This window comes from Thamnophis elegans, chromosome 9 (assembly GCF_009769535.1).
Source record: "Thamnophis elegans isolate rThaEle1 chromosome 9, rThaEle1.pri, whole genome shotgun sequence".
NCBI classification, from domain to species: domain Eukaryota; kingdom Metazoa; phylum Chordata; class Lepidosauria; order Squamata; family Colubridae; genus Thamnophis; species Thamnophis elegans.
Genome location: NC_045549.1, coordinates 77,607,412 through 77,618,485, shown reverse-complemented (window position 1 = coordinate 77,618,485; position 11,074 = coordinate 77,607,412). Strand labels below are relative to the sequence as shown.

Genomic DNA, 11,074 nt, shown 5'->3' with positions numbered 1-11,074 from the left:
TTTATGGTAGTAAATGCAACTCCCCCCCCCGCCCCCCAATATGAAGTACCAGAAATCTTTGTAATGGTTCAGCTGGATAAACATGTTTTAAAGTTCATAATTTTGCAAAGTGTCCAGATTAAGAAAAGTTGATATTTAGTGACAGGAAGGGACTGTTTTAAAGGAAATGCACAATGCCAATTAAAAAATTATTGTCCTAAGGAGATTGAATTGCAAGCAAGAGCCACTGAGCTCCACTGGATTTAAATTTTAAAGAATTAACCATAGGTCTACATTTTATTTAGACTGGGATAACACTGGGGTTTGTGCTCATATATTAGACAATGGCTGTAAACTTGCCTTGTGGAGACAGTATCAGTAATTGTTTTCCATGAATGACGGAAGTGCTATCTGTGTACAAGAATTGTGCTTTCAGATCTACTGGTAATTAAATTTTCAAAAATGAAAAGTCCAAGCCATTTTTAAATAATAAAGTTTAAGTACAGAGCATAAATACTGCAAAACCACATTGCTAAAATGCGGCTTACCAGCTATTGGACCTTGATTTTCAGTTTCATGAATGATTGCAAACAGTGTATTTACCACACGTGTTTTTTTCAAAAAAAATATGTCAACCAATAAAACTGTAGAAATGCAACCCAAACTCATAGCATGCTAGAAGTACACCAATTTAGCAGTCCATTGTACTTTAAAGCACTTTTCTTTTAATTCAAAAATGCTCCCTCTTCAATTTTACATTGTTTCGTAAAGTGATACAACACACCTTTTTCCTTAGTTTCTTAATGGACAATTCATTGTCGGGTGCCTGCTTCAAAACAGCTCTTATTGTTCCTTTCCAGTTGAATTTACCTGTAGAATTGATTTTAAAAAATAGTTTAAATGACCTCCTTACATTTTGACTTGTTTTTTTTTAAAAAGCACCAAACATAGCTCTAAGCATTTTTTTATAAATAGGTTTCTGCAACAAGGTTGGGTTAAAATATTGCCACTGAAAGTAGTACTTCATTTATACGTTTATCTGTATGTGTATGCCTTCAAGTCAGTGCTGACTGCTGAAACTGCCTACCAGTTCCAATTTTCTTTGCAAACCTCTTTTCCAGAAGTGCTTTGTCATGGCCTCCTCCTCCTTCAGGCCAAGAGACAGAACTTTGTTACCTAGCTGGCTTCTAGACAGAACTAGAACTCAAAGTTTCCTGGTTTCTATCCTGGTGCCTAATATGTGACACTGCTTAAGGCTTTGATGTGGCCAAAGGCAGCCTTGGGGACTGCCGTCTTGCTTGGAAAAAAAAATCATAAATCATTCTCCCCAAGAACACAGGATGGTATACAGCATCTACATATTATTATGGTTCCTCACTATTGTTTTTGAAAAAGAAACACACAAAAAAGGGGGGGGGAGCAACCTCCCCAGCCAAAAAGCAAATACACAGAGATTTACAAGCATCACAAAATTAGATAAGAATGTTAAATTTTCATTAATCTTAAATAACTAAAATGTATGGCACTTAATCATTTTAAAATACAAGAAATTATTCTCAGTAATAATAATCATTGTGTCAATCAGAAGATAGATGATTAGGAATAATAGCAATTCCATTTGAAGAATTGAAGATCAAACCTCATTTAACAAATCACTGAAAGCTAAACTCCATGTTGAAAGAACACCAATTTTGGATGTAGTGCAAGGTCACATATAATATTATAATCCAAAATGGTTTCCACATTGACTTCATTATAATGCCAGATTACTTATGAAATATCAAGTTATTTTGGACTTCCCCAATTCAGTTAGCCATTCATCTGCCAAAGGGAATGATACAATACTTTCAATAGGACATGTAGAAAATCTTTGCAGCAGTTTATCCTGGTAATGTTTAATAAAAAATAACATACTGGAAAAATAAATCTAGTTTCACAATGTGTCTCATCTTATTCAAAATAATTCTGCTGCTCTATAAAATCAAACCACTCCATCTCTTCAAACAATTCCAGCAAGGAGTGCTTGGAAAAGGGACAGCCACAGGGCCCTTCTCGCTTGCCTGCCTGCCTGCCTGCCTCTAGAAGGAGTCAAGGTCAGCTTCTCCTCAAACCCCTGGCCTGAAATCTCACCTGGATTAGAATCGAAATCCCTTCCAATAATTCTGGCAACAAAGAGGTTCCCCAAAAAGGGAATCTTAAACAGGGTCTTTTACACCATCTTTGCCCATTTTGAACACTAAATTCTACATCAAAATTCCAGCTACTGATCAGCTCTTTATGGCAGGATGCCTGTAAATCTTTTTTGAAATATACTAACACATGTAGACTCAACTGGCATTTTCCAAGTTACCTTGATGTTTATCTTCCGCTTCAAAGCAGTTCGTTATTTTGGTGGGAATGGGAGACTCATCTGCATTATAAGGGAGTAGGGAGAGAAATATCAAGAAATTAAGAAAAAAAAAATAGAAGGCTCTTTTTGGTGAGAACCACCATCATCATGTTAAAATCTTGATAGTAGCTGAATCTGCTTTTCTATTTACAAACATTTCATTACCCAATGTGGCAAGGTCACTAAATGTAGTTTTGCAAGGAAAAAGCCAAGTCCCAACCTCTAAACTCTGACTTACACATTTTTCTCAGTTGCTGCGTCTAATTCCACTCCCACCAAAAAACCCACCACCACTGTCCTGTTCCTTCTTCATGTAATACAAGGTGCTTCCCCAGGCTGTTAGTTTCACTAGCCTTATTAAAGAAGAACCTGTTTCACTTTCTTTCCCCAACAATGGTTTAAAGGAGGAAGATAAATGGATTTTGCTGCAGGATCCCAAGGGAGCTTTCACAATTAGGAAGGAGGTGAAAAACACCTCCTCAGGACCTTTGGTGCAGCTGTTCTTGCGTTTCTTCCCACAGAGAGCCTCAGCCTCAGCCGCTTCTGCTTCTGGCACTTTGACCAAGCCGGCGGGTTTCTTGCTTTCGTCTTCTTCTTCTTCAAGCTCTGGGCCATTTTTATGCCGCCTTCCTCAAGAACGTCTCGCTGAGATTTTTCACTTTTTAAACATTCCAGGTTTTCTTGCTGAGCTTTTAACTTTCTGATACTTTTCTTCTCCTTTAATTCCTTTTTACTTTTTTCTCTTTTGGTTTCTCATCAGTCTTTGTGATATCGTTTTCCGATGCCACGGCATATTACGTTTTTACAGATTCGGTTTCAAGTATTTCCTGTTGGAGAAATGATATATCACCACGACAAATCCAGTATTATATTAGTACATTTACTTCTGTTGTTTCAATAGCTGAAACCCTCTGAATGAATTACAACTAAATCATTCCAAAACAGAAAAATAGCAAAAAGAATAAAATGCAACACAGGACAATATAAGTTACATAACAATTTAAAACATACTATTCCTACATGGAACTGGCACTTAAAATCAAATGATAACCAACAGCAAAAACATTTGAGGGAAGTGAGTTTCACTGAAATTAAGCTGATTCTTTCAAATGAGTAGGCATTTGAAAGGCAGAGTTTGCGTGACCCACCTGGCAGTACTTGGTAAGAGTCAAGGAGACTGAAACCGCACACCTCACTTTTTTTAAAGGTTTTCTAACTCTCAACTGGAGATAGCTCACCAGTTCCCAGCTACCCTCCCTGCGTGGGAATAGCAGATCATCTATTTATGCTCCATTTTCTGATATTTGTTTAAACTAATTTTTGGCTTTGCTCAGAAAATGAGATGATGAGGAGGGCCTTCAGGAATAGCCAATGAAAACCTTCTCTGACTGAATAAAGGAAGCTAGGGCGGCAGGATCCATGTTTTTCATTTACTTGCTAGAGGGAAAAAAAATGCTTACCAACCTCTATATTCAGTTTCTCTCTTATCAGACTTTCAACACATTTTCAAAGGACAAATAGAACAATTTTTATCTGGCTTGAATCCTTCTCAAATTTCAAGTTTATTTCCTTTAATCTTCCAGTATTAAAGAAACCCAAATACACATACAAGTAACTCCTCAGTTGATGACAGTAATTTCCATAGTTAAGCAATCTGGTCGTAATGCACCACATTATGTGACCGCATAGCTTAACAACAGCAATCCTGGCACTTCCCATTGCATTATATGAAACCCACTGGTCATCCTGAGCCAAGCATCCTCCTGCACTCTCCCAATGTGCTTATCACAATATATTCCAAATGCAGCAGTAACTGGTTTGCTTACCTTTCTTGTTGCTTCTGAAAAAATATCCCATACTTGATCCTGTAGAGTAGTATTGTGGATTTTCAAACTGTTGGCCATCCAGTTCTATTTAAGCAGAAAGGGGGAGTGGGGGACTCTCTATTTAACCAGAACACAAGTGCATTTTCTGACAAAAGTAGTAAATCAGCAGAAAGCCACAACTACCTGTTCTTAAACTACTTCTTCCAGAATCTTTTAACAGCCAAATGTACAGAATTTCCAAAAAGACTGCTATAATCTGGCCATGGGCTTTATCCCCTCGAGTGTACAGCACTCGTGATTAGCAGCCAAAGTGGAACCGTGTGTCCTTCTGACCATCCTGAGGTTGTCTGCAGTGGCATCTCTGCTCCGTAACCCCAGACATGTTCACTAATGGGGCCAGGAGGGCTGAAGCAGTGGTACCACTAAGAGGCACAAAGGTGTAATTAAATGGGGTTTAAACAAGTTAAAAAAACAAGGCCTCGGGATTTTCAAATTATTTGGAAAACGTTTTTTCCACAGAATAATTTCAGAAACACTGAACTATGTGGATTCTTTAAGAGAAGTTACTTTTGCTTTAAAGAACCATAATAAAAAAATCTGCCCTATACCAGGTCAGATTTGAGGCATAAATACTTAACTCATGAACATACCTGAAATTTACGTTTCTTTCGTGGAATATTGTCATATGCATACATCTGTTGTAAAATATCCCGAACTTTGACATTAATGTTAGTTTCCTTTATTATTTCATGAATCTTCTGCAAATGAAAAGCAGGCTAATGTGACTATGTAATACACCAATAGAACATTTTCCTACTGTCGCATTGAATTTTATATTGTGAATTGCTACAGGATTAAATATAGTTAAAATGCTGAAGTTCATGTAATAAATTGATATAATTCTATGCATAGCATATTACATTACTTGGTTTTATTTAATTTTACTTGGCCACCATTATAGAAAGAGTGGGGTATAACAATTTAAAAAAAATAAAAAATAAAATGCAGTTTTGCTGTGCCCGGTCTACTTCACCTGAGTCCACTCCTGCTGCTTGACGTCCCCTTTGGGCATCTTGGCTTCATAATTCTTTCCTCCATACTTCTGATCTTCACTTAGGCACTTCACATGGGATTTATAATCATCATCCCTACATTGTAAATGCAGATTTAAATAAGGCATTTTCCAGAGCTCTTTCCAAACATTTTGCTGAAATATATTAAAGCAGTTTAACTAACTGGAAAAACATTGGTAGGCCTAAGGTAGCTTTTTCCCCAACTGTTCCACAAGAGGGTATGATTGGAAAAAATAATAATAGTTTTTTTCTTATGACGTGCAATACTAGTTGGTGGGAAATTTTGCCTGCCTCCACTCAGCTGATGGTCTGCTACTCTGCTGTAAATATTTCAAAAATTGTGTCAAGGTTTTCTCCAGGGTAAAAAGGTTGGAAAAGGCTGGTCTTGCAAGAACTTGCTTGCCAGAGAGGCATTTAGAGAGTCACCTTCTCCTTATAGAATACTTCTCCAGGGTGGACCACCTGCCAACATATTTCAGTGCTGCCCAAATGCCAGGCAGGGGCTTGCAAGCAATGTTTCTCTGCAGCAACCTCCCCCCCCCCCCCCCCACTTTGCAGAGTGCCTCTTTCCTAGAGATTAGATAAGCACCTTCATTATTGCTGTTGGGAAGCAGCTGAAGACAAGAGGATCTTTGACAAGAGGATCTTTGAGACCAAATGATCACCATTACACTTGCTTTGTAACTGCTGATAAATTTTGCTGTTTTTTTCAGTGGTTAAACACCCCCTTTTTTTGCTGAAATCCAGCATTAAACAGATGCACTACTTGAAGAAGTAACCTCTGAGCATATGCTGAAATTCAAGATCATGTTCAAGTTAGAGATAATCAATTATCTAGGCTGACCTTAGGAAGTTTTAAATTTTTCCCCCTCCCCTTTCCAGATTTACCTTTTCTCAAATAAATTATATTAATTCTCTTATTTCTCATCTCTGTCAATTTTCTACAGCTTGCCCACATTGGGCTCTATTAACCTTTTTGTTACTTTCCCAGATGTTCCTAGAGATTTCTTCCCCTATAATCTGAGATACAGCAGATGTTTATTTATTTTATTTTAGCTGTTTTGCCTTGGCTATAAAGCAAAGCATGCCGATTGAGAGGGATAAGCTGTAGTTCCAATGCTTCTACTCTAACCCTCAGGTCAGGCTGGATGTTGGAGAACTCTTGGTAATAACACAGGGCCTTTTCCTTTTGTTTTTGGTTATCCCAGTCCTGCTCACAGTTCTGGAGCTCCCAGGCAGCCCACTAGCCAGGCCTTTTAACTTTGGTGCTCAGATAAGGCTGGCCTGATGCTGCAACTGCCGAAGCCTCTTGAAAAGTTTCCCTAAAAGACTCCCGGTGCCAAACAATGAAGACACCGGCTGGTTTCAACCTACCAGAAATCCTTCCCGCAATCCATGCAAGACAGACACTGACAGTTTCGGCACATATTCACATGCTTTTCCACCTGTCCCTTCTTCAGGGCTTCTCCGCAGGCATTACATGTGAAAAACACCATTCTGGAAAACTGTATCTGCTTCTTTGAAGTCTTCAACAAATCCTGGAAGTACATGGAGAACAGAATTAACTATCTGACATTGCATTTAATGTAGGGTTAGAAATTCTATTTCAGAGAACCAAAACTACCCAAGCACTACATACACACAAACTCAATGTAATCCGTTCTAATCTTGATTGCAGGAAAAACGATTTCAGCAATAGAGTAGTACCTGATCCTGTTGTTAATTCCTCTAACCCCCCCCCCAATACCTTCTACCTTAAGGTGTCTACCGGGGACCTTACGCGTTTCTTAAGAGGTCCGTAAAGGGGGCGTGCATAAGCGCAGCAGTGTGCCTATCTTCCCTGTCCTACTGTCTCCATTTATCTGTACTCTTTTTATGTGTTTATGGCTATGTTTGCTTACTTATAGCCATTTATTTGTGCAACTTTTTCATGTATTTTCATACTTCCTTCCTTGTACCTGTTGACAAGTAAATAAATAACTAAAATAAACAAAAACATGATTTTAAAAATTGCTCTATCACGGAGCAGCCCACAGGGACCAGCATCTCCACAGGAGCTGCCAGCAAGTCTGGGAAAGTGTGGCGGAGGGGGAGCAACGCTGGCCGAAGAGCAGCAGGAAGACCCCCTCCCCGGCGGCCTCCGACGCAGATGCCCCTGCTTCCACACGCACATGCACCGTCCTGTCCCACCCGGAGGCCTCGCAGGGGCTGGGAGGCCTTTTCGGCCGTTGTCAGGGGTCCCGCGGCGCGCCCCCCTCCCCGGCATGCCCTCATGAACCGCCCCCAGCCCTGGAGGGGAAGAACTGGGGCCCCAGGTGGGAAGAGGCCGCCCGGGAGGGGGGGAAAACCCGCCTAGCAGGCGGAGCACGAACCCCTTGCGAGTGGAGGAGAGCCGCGTCTCGCAGGGGCGCTCAGAGCGGACGGGAGCCGAAACCCAGCGGAGGGGAATACGCAAAGACGCATGCAAAGACGAGGCGCACCGGACGTCCCACTCTATGATCACGCTGGGCGACTTCCGGCCAGGAGTGGCCGACGTCTTGCCGCCGGGGCGGGGGGGGGAGAGGAGTCTCCATTGGGAAGCGTCTCCATGGCGTCGGCGCGCGGCTCTTCTCCTGCTCCTCCTCTCCTCCCCCCTCCGCGGGATCCGGCCCCGCCTGGCTGTGAGCCTCTCGCGGCGTTTTTCGGGCTTCCGTCCGCCGAGGCTCCGCCGCGCCTGCTTACCTGTGGCCGGGTTCCCTCGACTCCCCCAGTCGCTTCCGATGGGGTCGGCTGACACGTGTCCCTGCGTGGTTGTGGGGGGTCCCCTCTGGAGTCCTCCTGGTGGAGATGACGCCGTTGGTCTCTAGCAGGGGTGAAACTCGGGGGGTTTTTTTTATTGCCGGCTCTGTGGGCGTGGCCTGGTGGGCGTGGCTTGGCCGGTTCTCCCAATTTCCTTCTGCTGCCGGTTCTCCAGAACCAATCAGAGCCTGCTGGGTTTCTCTCCTGCTTTCTGGGCTTCCTCCCGTCTCCCTTGTAGGTTCTGGATGCTTGGCTCTTCCTCTGCCTTCCCGGGATAAGGAAAGGTTTCCATCTCGCCCGTTGCACAGGTAGTCCTCCACGTATGGCCGCGACTGAGCCCCCGTTTTCCCTTCCTGAGCAAGATTGTCCCATTTTACATTCTTTTTATTTTTATGCCACAGTTGTTGCTCAGTGAATCACTGCAGGTGTTAGTAATGTTGGAAGAAACGTCCTTCTGCGTTCAGGGGGGAAAAGAGACCGGAAGCATGGAGGCTGCTTGGAAGGATGGTTTAATGGTGGACAGGATCCCATGGCTTGAGCTCCTGGACAGAAAAGGGGGATCATCAGATGCTTCCAGATGTTGGGTGAAGAAGAAACAGAGAGTGATGTGCTTAAAGTCCCTGGTTGCCAGCCTCCCTTGGGGCCATGCAGGGCCAACTCTCTAGGCTGTGTTTTGAGTCCAAGCTTGGCTGAGCCTTGCTTGTTCCCAGGTGCCCTGTGGCGAGATGGGCAAAGGGCTAATACTATCATGCTGTAATCCCATCACTCTGGAGCTGAAGGAGGGGGGGGTCTTCGTTATGTAGAATAGACTGACCCAGTCCTTTTAATGGCCCATTGACAAAGGTGGGGGCTATTAAGAGTGAGTCTGTTCCCTGCCTAAAAACAATGCTTCTCCATTTCTGACCCAGGGAAATATAATATTCTGCCTTTTTCAATATTTCCCAGGATATTTTATTCTTCTAGGAGAGGGGTGGGTGCTAACTTCCTACAGTAACAAAGGTTGTTAAATGAATTTGGCTTCTCCACTGATTTTGCTCGTCAGAAGGTCACAAAAGGGGACCGTGATAAATGAGTCGGTCGCCAAGGATCTGACGTTTGATCACGTGACCATGTGGGGATGATAGTCGTAGGATGAAAAATGGCCATAAAGTCACTTTTTTCAATGATGATGTAACTGGGTGGTCACTAATTAAACTGTTGCAGGTCAAGGACTACTTGAAATTCATTCAATGCACCCGTGGAAGGTGTGTCTGAGGCCGTCTTATTTAATTCCCCATGAACAGCTGGTCGTCTCCGAGGCAGCCCCATCACACTCTCTGGTCTGTGGGAGGCGCCTCTTGGCTGTTCCCCAGGAGCCAAAGCTTCTTCTGGAGCCGGGATCCCATCCTTCCCTGTTCAGCTTCTTTCCAAGCGTTTTCTTGATGTGGAGCCTTTCTTCCTTGCGGGGGTCTTTCAGTTGGCAGAGTGGCTGCAGCCACACCTTTGGCTGCTTGGGCATCAACCCTTCGGACATATTTCATCTCGACTCTGTATCAACATAAAATTCACCAGTGCCTCTAATCGGGTGGGGTGGGGGGTGGACTGGGCTTTAACGAGGCCCTGGTGCCCCCTGTCAAAGGCTCGAGGCTCATGATTTAATCAGGGCATCAGCCGGGACCCTGTCAGCCATCTTTGGATAGTTGTGGCATTTTGTGGGACTCCTTTCTCCCCTATAGTTCACCACATCCTGCCTAGGCTGCTGCTCATGGCCAGGATTCATTTCACTTCTATTGCTGCTAACTTGTGTGTTTGCAGGCTGTTTCACTTATGCCACCTCTGACGTACCATCTATACTTCCTGTAAATAAATGAAATGGGCACAGCTAGTCCTCAGGTTACTTTGGCAGTTGATACCAGACTTGCCGTTGCTAAGCAATGCGGTCCTAAAGCGCAATAACATGTGACTGCATCGCTTAGTATTGAGAATCCCGGCAGTCAGGGTTGCTGTTGTAACCCCAGGGCTGCCCGGATCATTATGCGGGAAGACAGGAGTAGCAGGGAAGCAGGCAGGGATCAATAGGAGTAACTTCCGACTTCCTGGTGGCTTCCCCACTGACGTTGCTTATGAAGAGCTAGCAGGAAACATGGAAAATCGCGATCATGTGACTACAGTTTGCCCCGCCCTCATAATGTTGCACTACCTGAGGACTACAGTAAAATAGTATTCTAATTATGAGGTGTTTTTGAGAGACTTTAGGAAGATCAAGATAGACTGTGTCTAGAGTTTGCCTTTGGGTGGTTAAGAAAGCTCCTTGGTGGAAAAGTGAAATGGGGAAACTTGCCACTGTGATTTGGTTTGCATTTTCAAACAATACAACATTTAATCCTTTTGCACAGAGCAGCCCTGATGTACATAATTATAAAATTTAGTACACGCTTACCAGTATAACTGCATCCCTAAAGTATTTTTTTTCTTTTTTAGGTAACGTAAACACGCTGTAGCATGGATGCTTTTGCCAGTCACAGTTGTCACCTCCTTCAGCAGCTCCACAATCAGCGGATACAGGGCCTTCTCTGCGATTGTATGTTGGTGGTCAAAGGGGTTTCCTTCAAAGCACATAAAAATGTGTTGGCTGCCTTTAGCCAATATTTTAGGTATGTTAGTACAAACTACTTTAATGAATATTGAGTAAGGCGTGGGAGGCAGAAGTGTCATTAACTTAACAAGAGTTATATATTTACAATCCTTATAGACTTCCCCAAGTCTGTAAAGTATAAACCCTCCCATTCCCCACCATCCAGTCAGAGCTGAAGAAGCTTCTTGGATGAGAAGCAAAATGTATTCACAGAAGGGGGGAGGAACCCACAGAAAGTCCACTTGCCTCCTGAAAAAACACTTCTGGGTCTAGTTCTATAAGTTTTCTGATAGGAAAGATATTGTTAATTAATGTGGCCATACACAAATGCAGAATTAAAATGCAAAATATCAAGTCGCAAAGCTCTATTCACAACGTAAGTTACGTATACTTTGGTTGCATTCAGATCCAGTGA

General features: G+C 42.9%; 2 protein-coding genes across 5 annotated transcripts in view; one reads left to right on the top strand and one right to left on the bottom strand.

The window, feature by feature from the left end:
• Positions 1-17: 17 nt before the first annotated feature.
• Positions 18-7,763, bottom strand: LYAR (Ly1 antibody reactive). The gene is given in 11 exon segments (XM_032223921.1): positions 18-849; positions 2,330-2,389; positions 2,855-2,950; positions 2,953-3,111; positions 3,114-3,195; positions 4,195-4,278; positions 4,845-4,952; positions 5,228-5,342; positions 6,642-6,805; positions 7,169-7,225; positions 7,640-7,763. Coding segments are annotated over 9 exon segments (966 nt in total). The 5' UTR covers positions 6,764-6,805; positions 7,169-7,225; positions 7,640-7,763; the 3' UTR covers positions 18-709.
• An 81-nt stretch (positions 7,764-7,844) lies between these two features.
• Positions 7,845-11,074, top strand: part of ZBTB49 (zinc finger and BTB domain containing 49) — an 11,701-nt gene continuing 8,471 nt past the window's right edge. For 2 of the 4 annotated variants that reach the window (XM_032223913.1, XM_032223917.1), the window contains exons 1-2: positions 7,989-8,353; positions 10,506-10,678. In XM_032223913.1, the coding sequence (XP_032079804.1) occupies positions 10,527-10,678 (152 nt within the window). In that variant the 5' untranslated portion in view covers positions 7,989-8,353; positions 10,506-10,526. Of the gene's footprint in view, positions 7,928-7,988; positions 8,354-10,505; positions 10,679-11,074 lie in introns of those variants that run through there. The other 2 variants (XM_032223916.1, XM_032223915.1) reach the window with 2 other exon arrangements.